Source organism: Zootoca vivipara, chromosome 6, assembly GCF_963506605.1.
Source record: "Zootoca vivipara chromosome 6, rZooViv1.1, whole genome shotgun sequence".
Lineage (NCBI taxonomy): Eukaryota > Metazoa > Chordata > Lepidosauria > Squamata > Lacertidae > Zootoca > Zootoca vivipara.
Genome location: NC_083281.1, coordinates 80329130 through 80341796, shown reverse-complemented (window position 1 = coordinate 80341796; position 12667 = coordinate 80329130). Strand labels below are relative to the sequence as shown.

The 12667-nt window shown below is 46.5% G+C and overlaps 1 protein-coding gene across 3 annotated transcripts in view; it reads right to left on the bottom strand.

Annotated features, from left to right (window-relative positions):
• LOC118087288 (Golgi integral membrane protein 4) overlaps window positions 1–1677 on the bottom strand; it is a 46295-nt gene extending 44618 nt beyond the window's left edge. Inside the window, exons 1-2 of one of the 3 annotated variants that reach the window (XM_060276195.1) lie at window positions 1071–1677; window positions 536–979 (exon numbers count right to left, since the gene is read on the bottom strand). In XM_060276195.1, the coding sequence (XP_060132178.1) occupies window positions 536–722 (187 nt within the window). In that variant the 5' untranslated portion in view covers window positions 723–979; window positions 1071–1677. Of the gene's footprint in view, window positions 1–535 lie in introns of all 3 variants that reach the window. The other 2 variants (XM_060276196.1, XM_060276197.1) reach the window with 2 other exon arrangements.
• Window positions 1678–12667: the final 10990 nt, after the last annotated feature.

Here is a 12667-nt window from a genome sequence, read left to right as displayed (position 1 = left end):
TATGTAATTGTCATGGCTTGTGTAATTTTTTTTATTATGAGCATTTTTAAGGTTTACGTGGACTTGTTTTATTGCATGCTTTAATTATGTGTGGATTTTATTGTTGTTGGCCTATAAATGGCACATGAATTAATAAACAATTAAAAAAACAACACCAAGCACCCTTCGACCTCAGACTAGCTTCTGCAGGACTAACCAGAAAGAGACAGCCTGCACGCCCCCCAGGCTCTGTTCCCCTGGACTGCATGGGCCAGTTACTTTAGATATTAAATTGTATGCATGTGTGCTGCACATGATGGGAATGGACCAGAGCCAACTAATTCTAGTTTAGTCCCCATCCTCTTCCCTGCCGAGTCCCACAAGGGGCACCACTGAGCCTAAGGAGGAGGAAGTTGGCAGGCCAGGGAGACTTGGCTGAGGTTGGTAGGGCAGCACCCCATCTGCCCTAACAGACCAGCCAGCCTCCCCTGCAGGGGGGGCGCTGCATGCAGAAGAAACGCAACCGCAAACGAAGCAAGCCAAGACGCCTTCTCACCTTGCAATTGGGCCGAAAGCACCTCCTGTTGCTGCTTGTATTTCAAAGCCAAGGCTTCTGCCGACTTCACCTTCTGCTGGAGGTGGTTGTACAGGAAAGCTCCGGATGCTAGGCAGGCGACGGCCACCAGGCAAAACCCTGTTTGCAAGAGGCCCTTTTGCCTCCTGGTGCACAGCCCTGTCCCCATCCCGGGAGCTTCCTTGCCAAAGGATTTATCTTTTTTTTTACTTTTCTTCACCGCTGTACCATCTGGTCCAAGTTTCTGTGAGCACCCAAGAACAGCAGCTTCCCCTCTTTCCGAACGGCCAGTCCGTTGAAATAACAACAACAGTAAGGATGGTCTTTCTTTAAATTCTCCCAGATGGAGGATCCTTCCTTTTCCTCTTCTCTTTACAGGACCAAGCTGGCTTAACAATCCTCATAGTCAGTGAGAAGAAATAGAGGCTGGGGAAAAGGGAAAGCTCATCTCTTTCCAGCTAGAAACTGCTGGGGTTTAAAATAAGCCCCAACAATTTTTTTTAAAAAAAAAACCTACCAGAGATTGTACCGTTTTATTCCAGCTCCTTCCGCTGTTTCCTTTCTTCTCGAGTCCAGGTGTGTGCGCGTGCACAGGAGACAACTTTTTCTTAAACTTCCTTTTTCCTTGCGCTGTAGGAAGCGGGAGTTGGGGTTGGGGAGGGGAGCGCAAAGCAGGATCACAGATACGGATCACCGAAGTTTCTGTGCGCACGGAGGACTTTCCCAGGTTTAAGGAACTTCCTTTCCCGCCCAGCCCCCTCGCCCAGCCCAGCAGCTACACGCACAACACTAGGGGGCAGTTTGTTATCGCGAGCTACCCTCTCCCTCCCCTTAAAAACTTGCAACAATCTTAACACGGAGAGAGGAAGCCGAAGCAGGATCCCCAAGGGAAGCGTGGAAGCGGACCAGGAAACGGACCGCAGGGTTTGCAGGCGGCTGCAAAAACATTAACTCCTTTCTGTTCTCCTTTCCTCCGGACTCTCCCTCCTCCAACTTGAAACGGGGTGGTGGCGGTGGTGGGAAGGATCGGCTGGGGAGGTGGAGGAAGGATCCAAAAGGAGGAGGAGGAGGACAATTTTGCGATATGCAGAGAGAGAGAGATTAAGAGAGGTGGTTGGCGGCGGTGGAAGGAGGATGCGGAGCTGGGCGGAGCTGAACTAGGAAGGAAAGGGGGCGGCGGTGGGAGCATCAGGGGAAAGGGGAGAGGCGGGGGAGGGGAGAGGCGCGGGGGAGGGGAGAGGCGCGGGGGAGGAGCCGGAGGAATAAAATCCCAGGGATCGCCAGCCCTCCTTAAAGAGCAGGGTTGCAATGGAGGAGTGGGGCGTGCTTTGCGCGCGAGACTGTCAAGCCCATTGCGCGCTCACTCGGAAGTAAGCCCCGCTGACCGGCCGCCGGGGATCGCTGCTGAAATCCGGCTCAGTGGCGCGGTTAGGGGATCACAGATCCCTTGCGCCCTCTTCCTAACCTTGGCTGGGCCGGCTCCCAAAGTTCCCTGGAAACTGCCTCCTGTTCTGTGTTGGTGAGAACTGTATCAATGCGAGGGGTAAACTATAGTTCCCGGGGTTGGTGAGCTGGGAGAATCTGTGGCAGAGAGCAGTCCAGAATCAGAGGCAGAAGCAGGTGAGGATGGAGGCCAAGAGGCAGAGATGGGTAAGGCTGAGGAAGAGTCAGGGGTGTCTCTCCCACGTGCTGCCACAAGATCCCTCCCCACTTGTCTCCCAGAACCAGAAGAGGGCTGAAATGGGCAGAGCAGCAGCAGGCTCACATGCAGGCCCAGTCTCCGATTGCTTGGGGAAAGCCCTGGAAAGGAAAGGACTTAGATGGCTGCGCGGAGGCAGGGACTTTCAGTGTCTGCAAATGATTTTCATGGAGTAAGACCACCAGGAATGAGCTACTCTGCTCATTAGGTCTGACACTCAGCCAAATATGCAAAGATCGTGGTTTTTTTTTGCTAATAAAGAGTTAACTCCAACTTTGAACAGTGTGATATGCTGCCGGCTCACGTTTTGACACTGCCTGTCCTCGACCTTAGTCCCAGGGCCATTTGTGTGTGGCCCTCCAGGCTTCTCTCTGCAGCCCTCAAGACTCTCCCCGGGCCACACCCTTTTCACCTTCCCTGAGTGTTCCTACCTGGCTGGAATGTACCCTTGAACTCTTGCTTGCCTGGACAGATGTAAATTTACTGTTGTGGCTCCACCTCCTCCTTTTGCTTCTGGCTCTGCCCACCCCCGGCATGTGGCCCCCAGAAGATTTCCTGGAAGGGAATGTGGCCCTTGGTTTGAAAAAAAAGGTTGTCTACTCCTATGCTACATAATAAACATTACTATTGCTGTTGTTAATTATTTTGACGGCACACACGTCATGGGAATTAAGAGCGGCCAGATAGATTTGAGGCGCCGTAACTTTTGCATAGCACCCCGTGTTCTGATATTCTCCCAGCTCTTTCTCATGGGGTCTTTGCAACAGTCCAAGTTACTTAGCAATGGGATCGATACCGAGGCAGACCTGAAACCAGCCTCTCTGCAAGAAAAGAGAGAGAGAATCAATATTTCAGAATGGCTATGAGATGGGTCCAGATAGGCGTATTTATAGCTAGACTGTTGTATTTTGCTTTAAATAAAAAAATCCCAATCTCTCCACCCCCTTTTCAAAGCTCCATCAAAGCCAGAAGATGAAGCATTTCTCTGTGAGATGGAAATTCTTGCTGTGTCTGGCCAAATGGGCACTCTGGCTAATAGGCTAGAAGCAGAGAGTGGAGAGGCTGTTTGGGCCACCCACGCTGCTAATAATAGCTTGGAGCTGGAGGGAGGAAAACCCATCTAGACCCAAGTCCCATTTGCAGAAGGCCTCTGAGACAGAGATGGATGGACCTGTTTGTTTCCGTCTCTCGCGTTTCCCCAACCTTTAAATTAATCTCTTCACATTGACTATTATTATCATCTGTTACATTTATATGCTAGCCTTTCCTCCAGGGAACTCAAGGTGGGGGGGGGTGAGGTTCTCCCATCCCTGTTTGACCCTCGCAACAACCCTGAAAGGTAGGTCAGGCCGAGAGGCAGTGGCTAGCTTAAAGTCGCCCAATGAGCTTCATGGCCGAGCGAGAATTTGAACTCGGGTCTCCTGGGCCGGTACTCTTAACTGTTACATCACACTGGCTCTCCCTTTGTTGCAGCAATTTATGGTTTTCACTTTTTTAACCTACATGAAAATTGGTCAGTGTTTTAGTGCAAGTTTCTCACAATGTGCACATGTTTCCGTACTTGTTTATTTTACAAAATAGCATATACACCACTTGATTGTCATAAAACCTCTGAGGAAATATTAAAATGATCGATAAAAGTTGTTAAAGCCAATTAAAAGCCATTTAAAGACAATTAACATTTTTAAAATGAGATTAAAACTTGTCAACATCTGCGTCTCTTAGCTTTTGAACTCCAGATTAATTGAGATAACCTGGTCAGCACATGTTCTGCACATTTCTTCCTCAAGAATATTTGTTCTCTAAGCCAATGTTTTTGATGTACTCAAGCATGGAATACTTAACATGTCATCTGAATTGTGACATCCAGGAACTCTACAATTCTAGTATTTTGTGTGCTTTTATTTTATATGTTTTCCCTTCCTTTTCTTTCTTTTTTTCTACGTGCTTTTTTGATACAGCGGTGTGTTCGTATGTGTATGACAATCACTGATACTTTAAGGGATGTGGGGAGAATTCAATTCAGTGGGCCAATCTGTTAATTTCAATTTCTGCCCATCTCTCTATTTTTCTACTCTTAACTCCAGCTGTCCGTATTTCCACATCAATTTGCAAAATAAAAATAAAAAATTAAGTCCTCATGAAAATCCACAGGCATTTTAGTACAAACTTCTGCCGATCTACACATTTGTATATTCAATTCTGCCACACACATGCATCTTTGCAAAGTGATTTCCCCCAAATAGAATGTCTTTCTGTATATTATTTTCACTACTTATATGCATTTTAAGGCGTACTTTACCCCAGTACAGTGCAGCTCTTTTACACTCATAACTTAGGCTGGAGTCGTTGGCACTGCAAAATTCAGAGAAGTATGAAACTGGACTGTTTTCCTGTTCCCTTATTGTTTGGAAAGTACAGGATAGGTAGATTTGCTTTAAAAGGCCAACTGTTTCCAATTTCCCCTCCAACCCAAGGAATGACGGCCACTGAGAACGTGGGATCCTTCCTAGAGGCAAAAGATTCCTGCACATCCGGTGGGGTTGGACTAGATGACCCTCCGGGTCCCTCCCAATTCTAATGTCACGGCAAAGCACACCCACACACCATTCCAAGCTCACCTGCAGCTTCTTAAGAAAAGTCAGTGGAGGTCCAGTCTGAGTCATCGAACAAGAAGCCATTTCTCTCTTAAGATATGCAAGGGCACTCCTCAGCTGCTTTATAACCCGGCGCAGACATTCTGCATTTTTATTAGGAGCAAGGAAAATTCCCAGCTCCTGATGGTAATAAAGAACAGCTTTGAGGGAAAAAACAAAGTCAGATCCAGGCTCTTTGCAGAGGCTAAAGGACCTGTGCTTTCTCGGGGGGGGGGGGATGGCATGCTTGGGCAGCTGCTGAGACCCAACACCCCTGCTGACCGCGGGAGCCTGCTGCTGCTGAGAACAGAAAGAACTCCAGTAAATTAGCAAAAATGTATACAACAGGGTCAAATGTATGTTGGAAATGTAAGGGAAAAGAAGGCACCTTTTATCATGTGTGGTGGACATGTAAGGTAGTAAAAGAATTTTGGGAAATGATTTACAATGAGTTGATAAAAATGTTTAAAATAACTTTTTCTTTAAAAACCCCAAAGCATCTCTTTTAGGAATTCTAGGTGCCGAAATCCCAAGGGAGCAGAAAAGACTATTTCTGCATGCGACCACAGCTGTACAGATGTTATTGGCCCAGAGATGGAAATAAGATAAAAGTCCCTTCCAGAGAAGAATGGCAGATGAAGTTGATGGATTGTGCTGAATTGGCAAAAATGACCGGAAGAATCAGAAATCAGGAAGACCAGAATTTTCATAAGGAATGGGGGAAATATATAATTTATCTTAAAAACCATTGTAAACAGTTAAAACCGTTAGCAGGACTGGAATAACACTTGTAGTTTAATGGTGAATTTTGGACCTAATGGAGATGTAAAAGATCTGGATTATTATAAAAGATCCAGGAGGGAAGGATTAACAATAGGACCCACAAAGGGGAGGAGGGAAGTCCAGGAGATTCTTTGGAATCTTGTTTTTATGTTGTATGTTGGATATGTGATTGTAAAACTTGGATCTGAAAACCAAATGAACAATTTTTATTTTGTTTTAAAGAGAACAGAAAGTGCTTCTGGATCAGCCCAAATGCTCTTCGAATTCAGACTCCTGTTCTCTTTTGGGCTCCAGGGAGCCCTCCCTCTCATCTATATATATATAAATGTAAAAAGGACATGTGCCTGTCTATCAGCTTCCGCCTCCTTAGTCTCAGTGTTGTCCTTAGCAGCGAAGAGGATGGTGTTACCGTGTTTCCCCTTTTTTAAGACACCGTCTTATAACTTTTTTCCCTCAAAAAAACACGCAGTGGCTTATTTTCAGGGGGTGTCTTTTTTTTAAAGTGCTGGTACAACTGGGACCCACTGGCTCAGGACGCTCGGTGCTCTCTTCTGCGCGCTGCTGGGCGCGTTGTTGGCGCTGCCAGTTCCGAGCGCCTGCAGGGTGGGGTGGGGTGGCAGTGCTTTAAACCCCCAACCCTGTAGAAAGCAATGGAAGTTATGGACCGTAACAATCCTTAAGAGGTGCAGGTCTTAAAAAACCCCTGGTATCACCCTTGAAGCACAGCCTTCCAAAGTCAGGGGGGAAGAGGTCTGTTTAGACAAAGGAAAGGATCGGGGGTGATTCTGCGCCCTGGGACCCACAGAACTATTTTAAAAATCCCAACCTGGGGGGGGGGTCAAATAGTGAAGCCCCATAGCCCTGTAGCATAAAAAATCCAGGAATTGTAAAATTAACAACAATAATAGGGGGGGGGGCACTCTATCCAAAGAGTTAAGAAGGAATGGGAAAGTGTTGAGTTATATATGGAAAAATATGGAAAGGAAAGTTAAAGATAAAAAATAATAATTATCGCAAGGGAAAAAGTAACATCATAAAGGGTAATAATATTAAATATAAAATAGACAACACAACAGAAAAAGCAAGTATATGACTAAATGAGATCGCACAGGAGTGAGGGAAGTGGGGAGAGAGGGAGGGGGGTAAGGAATGGAAGGAGGCAATGGTTGGAGGAGGGTATAGGGGGGTGAATTAAAGGAAAATTAAGACTGAGAAGCGCATGGTTTTTGTTTTTTAAAGATGCAAAGGCTTGCAATCAGCCAAAGTATAGAGCCCAACTTCCAGGAGACTGCGATCTACTTGCGGATTTATAAACTGGAAGTGATCTACCCCCGTTTTATTGGTGTTCAGGTCAGAGTTGTTTTTAGAGAGAGGAAATATCCCATTTTTGAGGTTAAAGTAAAAGTTCCTGACCTTTTTTTATAATGAGGAAATGCTTCTAAAACTCCGTTCTTCATTCCACGAAGGGGAGAGGGGGTGGGGCCGGGTGCTCAAAGACAAAAGAAATGGAAAAGGAGATAGCGATCAACTGCAGCCTCCTGGGGATCGAGCATTCATGCAGCCGCCGGGAGAGGCAAGGGCTGCAGCCGAGTGCTGCTTCACAAACAAACGGGGGAAAGTGCTTAGAACCCAGAGAATCTGGCTGAAAAACACGAAGCAGCAACAGCAATTGCACACACACCATCCCAAGCCAGCACAGTAACCAAGTCCCAAAAGCAAGAAAGGACTCAGCAAACACTGCTGCGGCCGGCGTTGCTGCTGCTGACTCGGGGAGCTCAGTGCTCTATTCCGCACAGCGCCTATCACTATGGCTTATTTTCAGGGTACGGCTTATATTTCTCAAATGCTTAGAAATGCTGCTATGGCTTATTTTATGACTACGCCTTAAAAAGGGGGAAACACGGTATATTAGAGGGAGAGGACGCGTACACTCAAAGTTCCGCAGAGTATTACAGAAATAAAGTAACTACCGTAGTAGTGAAAGGAGGGATACATTTCAGCAACAGTAATACATTCATGGTTTAAGGCAACGTTTTGACACTTTACGAAAATCTCGAAGTTTAGCGAAACCACACGTAGAAGAGTACATAGAAGGAAACCCTTGTTTTAAAAGTAGAATCAAACAGATAGGTTTATACAACATAGTTTTATTCAGGTAGAATTAAAGAGGGTTTTAAAATCAGTAAGTCTCCTTCCTGGGAGGAGGGGTTGGTGCGAAAATGCGCAATTGCTGTCGGTTCTGGGCTTCCTGAGCTAAGGCATTGTTATGTATGATTCTGGGGAAGTTGTGAAAGGGTTTGTTGTTGTTGTTTAGTCGTTTAGTCGTGTCCGACTCTTCGTGACCCCATGGACCATAGCACGCCAGGCACTCCTGTCTTGCACTGCCTCCCGTAGTTTGGTCAAACTCATGTTCGTAGCTTCGAGAACACTGTCCAACCATCTTGTCCTCTGTCGTCCCCTTCTCCTAGTGCCCTCAATCTTTCCCAACATCAGGGTCTTTTCCAAGGATTCTTCTCTTCTCATGAGGTGGCCAAAGTATTGGAGCCTCAGCTTCACGATCTGTCCTTCCAGGGAGCACTCAGGGCTGATTTCCTTAAGAATTTATAGGTTTGATCTTCTAGCAGTCCATGGGACTCTCAAGAGTCTCCTCCAGCACCATAATTCAAAAGCATCAATTCTTCGGCGATCAGCCTTCTTTATGGTCCAGCTCTCACTTCCATACATCACTACTGGGAAACCATAGCTTTAACTATACGGACCTTTGTCGGCAAGGTGATGTCTCTGCTTTTTAAGATGCTGTCTAGGTTTGTCATTGCTTTTCTCCCAAGAAGCAGGCGTCTTTTAATTTCGTGACTGCTGTCACCATCTGCAGTGATCAAGGAGCCCAAGAAAGTAAAATCTCTCACTGCCTCCATTTCTTCCCCTTCTATTTGCCAGGAGGTGATGGGACCAGTGGCCATGATCTTGGTTTTTTTGATGTTGAGCTTCAGACCATATTTTGCGCTCTCCTCTTTCACCCTCATTAAAAGGTTCTTTAATTCCTCCTCACTTTCTGCCATCAAGGTTGTGTCATCTGCATATCTGAGGTTGTTGATATTTCTTCCGGCAATCTTAATTCCTGCTTGGGATTCATCTAGTCCAGCCTTTCGCATGATGAATTCTGCATATAAGTTAAATAAGCAGGGAAGGGTGAAGTGAAAGGGTTTAGGCAATAGCTATGTAAAAGAGGTGAGGTGTATCCAGGTGAAGGTCTGGGGTCAAGTGGGGATTATTTTCTGCCATGGAGCAGGGGCTAACCTTCCCTTGACCCCAGCTTTCTGAAGGAATAAAATGGCTCTCGTTTGGTCAAGGCAGTGGTTCCCCTCTCTGTGTATTACTGGACTCATAAGGCTTGTATATGGGGTTTACGCCTTATATCAATGGGGACAAACCTAGAACTATAGCTGGCTCCACCTGGCTATGGCTATCCTTCTGCCTGTCTTTGACTGTGGTTCCACCTCCTGTTGGGCTCCCTGCATTTTTGCCCTCTGCTTCTGCACCAGCCCCATCGAGGGCAGAGAATGCAGATTTTGCTTTAGGCCGCACGACAGCTCAGTCGGGAGAGCATGAGATTCTTAACCTCGGGTTCGTGGGTTAGAGGCCCACCTTGGGCAAAGAATCCCTGCATTGCAAGGGGTTGTATTAGATGACCCTCGTGGCCCCTTCCAACTCTACAATTCTATGATAGGATTCTACGAGCTCAAGGAGAAACAAACAGCATCTTACAGCGGCCCCTAGTGGTTATGAGAACAATGTTCACCGTTCCAGCAAACAAGGCAGTTTGCCAAATTGCACAGCACTGCGCCTGCTGTTTTCAGCCTTGGTTGTAATAAAGTGAGCGGGCGAAAGTATTTGATCCCCTGCTAAATTTGCCCGATTGCCCTCTGACGAAGAAATGACCAGTCCATAATTTTAATGGTAGGTTTATTGTAGCTGTGAAAGGCAGAATAACAGGAAAAACCCCAGAAACCCAGAGGACAAAAGTCAGAGATTGATGTGCATTATAATGAGTGAAATAAGTATTCGGTGGCTACTTTGGAATCTGCTGGATTGATTGCTTCTGTAACGAGCTGGGATTACAGGTAAAAACCTCTCCCTTACAGCAGGTGCTTCCAATCTCAGCTCGTTACATACAGTGAAGATACCAGGGATCAAATACTTACAAACCAAATGGTACATAAATTTTCTGAAATGCATAATGCCCCCGGTATTTGCTGAATTACTGCATGCACCCACAGGACAGCCTAGCGATTCAGTCCTCCCTCCTTGGAATACCCAGATCGAGGAAGGGAACCTCTAAACCAGTGGCCTTTAATTGGTGGTTCAGGAATGGATCCACAAGTGGGTCGCGGCCTGATCCAAGTTAAGGTGGCAACAGGAGCAGCACCACCACCATGCCACGTATATGGTAAAACAACAGGCTGGAGGGATTACCTTCAAGGTCCTCTCTTCACCAGCTTCACACGTAGCCATCCTCTGTCGGGATCAGAATACTGGGGTGGATGTCCGCAATCACGCCAAGGGAAGTCCTGAAAGAGAAATGAAAAACACCATGTTTAGAAGGCAGTGGGATTCTGAATATTGAGGCCTGGTGCCTCAAGCACACAGCGGGCTTCTCAGAAAAATCTGGCCAGTGACTGGTGGAAACAAAACATTTGAGTCCATTGTTCCTCAGCCTGACCCAGCATTCCCCCCTGCTAATTTTTTGTTTGCTTACCGGGCTGTGATTCTAATTCTGTCTTTCTCCTGAGCTTTTTTTTTTTATAATGAAAAAATGAATATGATCACTTTGCCTTGATACAGTAAATGAGGCAATTAAACTGCAAGTGAATGATGCATATATATATATATATATATATATATATATATATATATATATATAAATTCCTGCAGGCCTTATTGTTAGATTGCTCCTCTCCCCTTCCGCTCTGCTGTGGGCAGGTTCCCAGAGACTGAAAAACACAGCAATGATTATTCTTCCCTCCCCAGTACTGGACTGGGATAATTCTTGTCTAGTTTACACTTACACTATAAACTCGGGCTTTGCTGGATCTCGTGCTGACCCCTGGGGCCTTTTTTCTGGAGGCTTCAACACCTTCCTGAGCTCCTGCAGATGACCTGTTCATTGAGTATGCATCCTGGCCTTTAATTTCCATAAACCACAGGTCTTCAACAAGTGGATCGGGATCCACAGGCCAGGCTATCCCAAGTGTGTCATGGTGAAGCTGTTGCTGCTGAGGCTGACCAAACCCGAAGAGCGCTACCTGCGGGGCCTGTTCGCTAGTTTCTAGTCTGTTTCTGTTTCTAGGCTTCTCCCAGAATAGAAATATGCCGAGGACTAGAATGCTGAAGGGTCTACTGCGGTGGGTACCTCAGTTGTGCTGTGGTTGGCATCATGAATCTTTACTAAAATAAAATAGGAAGTTTCCAATAGCATCTCAGCCTTTTTGATGAAGAACAAATGTGATAAAATAAATAAATCATAGTTTTTCATTCAGTAGTCATCCTACGGAAACCCTATGTAGGTATTAATTTTTAGGATTAATAATGCACCTTGGAGCCTAAACCGTGGAATTGCAGAGATGGAAGGGGCCACGAGGGTCATCTAGCCCACCCCGCTGCAATGCAGGAATATTTTGCCCAACCCGCAACCCTGAGCCACAGCTCAGTTGGTTAGAGCATGGTGCTGCTAACACTAAGGTTTGCAGGATCAATTCCTGGACGGAGCAGCTGCAGATTCCTGCATTGCAGGGGATTGGACTAGATGATCCTCAGGGTCCCTTCCAGCTCTATGATTCTATGGAGAGAGTCCTGAGGGCCCCGGTAGAGAGGTCTGGGGGCCGAATTTGGCTCACGGGCTGGAGTTCACCACCTCTGGTGTAAACACAGGCAGGAGGCCAACACTATTCCAAGGGCAGGGGTGCCAATGTTTTTTAACTGGCCTGAAACTAACTAACTCTCTCACTCACATGCACGCACGCACGCGTACGCACACACACACACACACACACACATAGAGAGAGAGAGAGAGAGAGAGCAGGTAAATGTTTTATTTGAGTGGGTGGATAGGTACACACACACACACACACACACATAGAGAGAGAGAGAGAGAGAGAGAGCAGGTAAATGTTTTATTTGAGTGGGTGGATAGGTAGCATAAAAATTAATCCTGTGCATTTTCTGTTTGCTGGGCTACTATTAAAAGCACAGCAGCTGGGCTAGTAAAAATACTGGCAAGCCCCAAACACATCAAATACACACTCAGCACCCCTAAATATTGTCTTCTTGCACCAAAAGGTCAATTTTCTCTGAACCCCCAGAAAGTAATGCACAAGTTAAAGGCGACAAGGCCCCCCACCCCCCACATCTTAAAGCACTGTGTATATCATCTGGCACGTTTTCGGAGAGCTGCATTTTGGATGTGGTGTTTTGCACAGAGCTCTGAGCACCATGCGCATCCCGGACAGTGTGGCTCCCACCGTGGGAGGTTCATGTGCAGAAGACGCACGGGGTTCTATGCGGCAAAAGACTTTCCACGCTGTCGAGCGACACTCAAGTTGAGCCGTGGTGCTGCGTCTCCCTCTTGTGGCCACCTGGGGCACTGCGGTCCTTAACCGACCAAGAGGAAGACTTAAAAAGCAACGGCGAAGCCCGGGGGGTGGGCTGGCAAAGTTTTATGCAGCTCAAGTGTGGGCCCAGAGGAAGGTCATTTGGTGCCACGCATGTGGGCAAATCTGTCCGTTTTGGTTCTCCAGCATTCTCCTTTTCTTAGTCTTAATTTCTGTTCTTCACATTTTCGCAACCACTTAATTAAATAAATACATACATACATTTGCATAAGATTTCTATGCGGGTTTTGACACCTCCCTGAGCTCCTCCAGATGACCTGTTCGTTAAGGGCCATTCACCCTGGCCTTTAATTTCCATAAACCACAGGTCTTTGCTGAGCATTCAGTG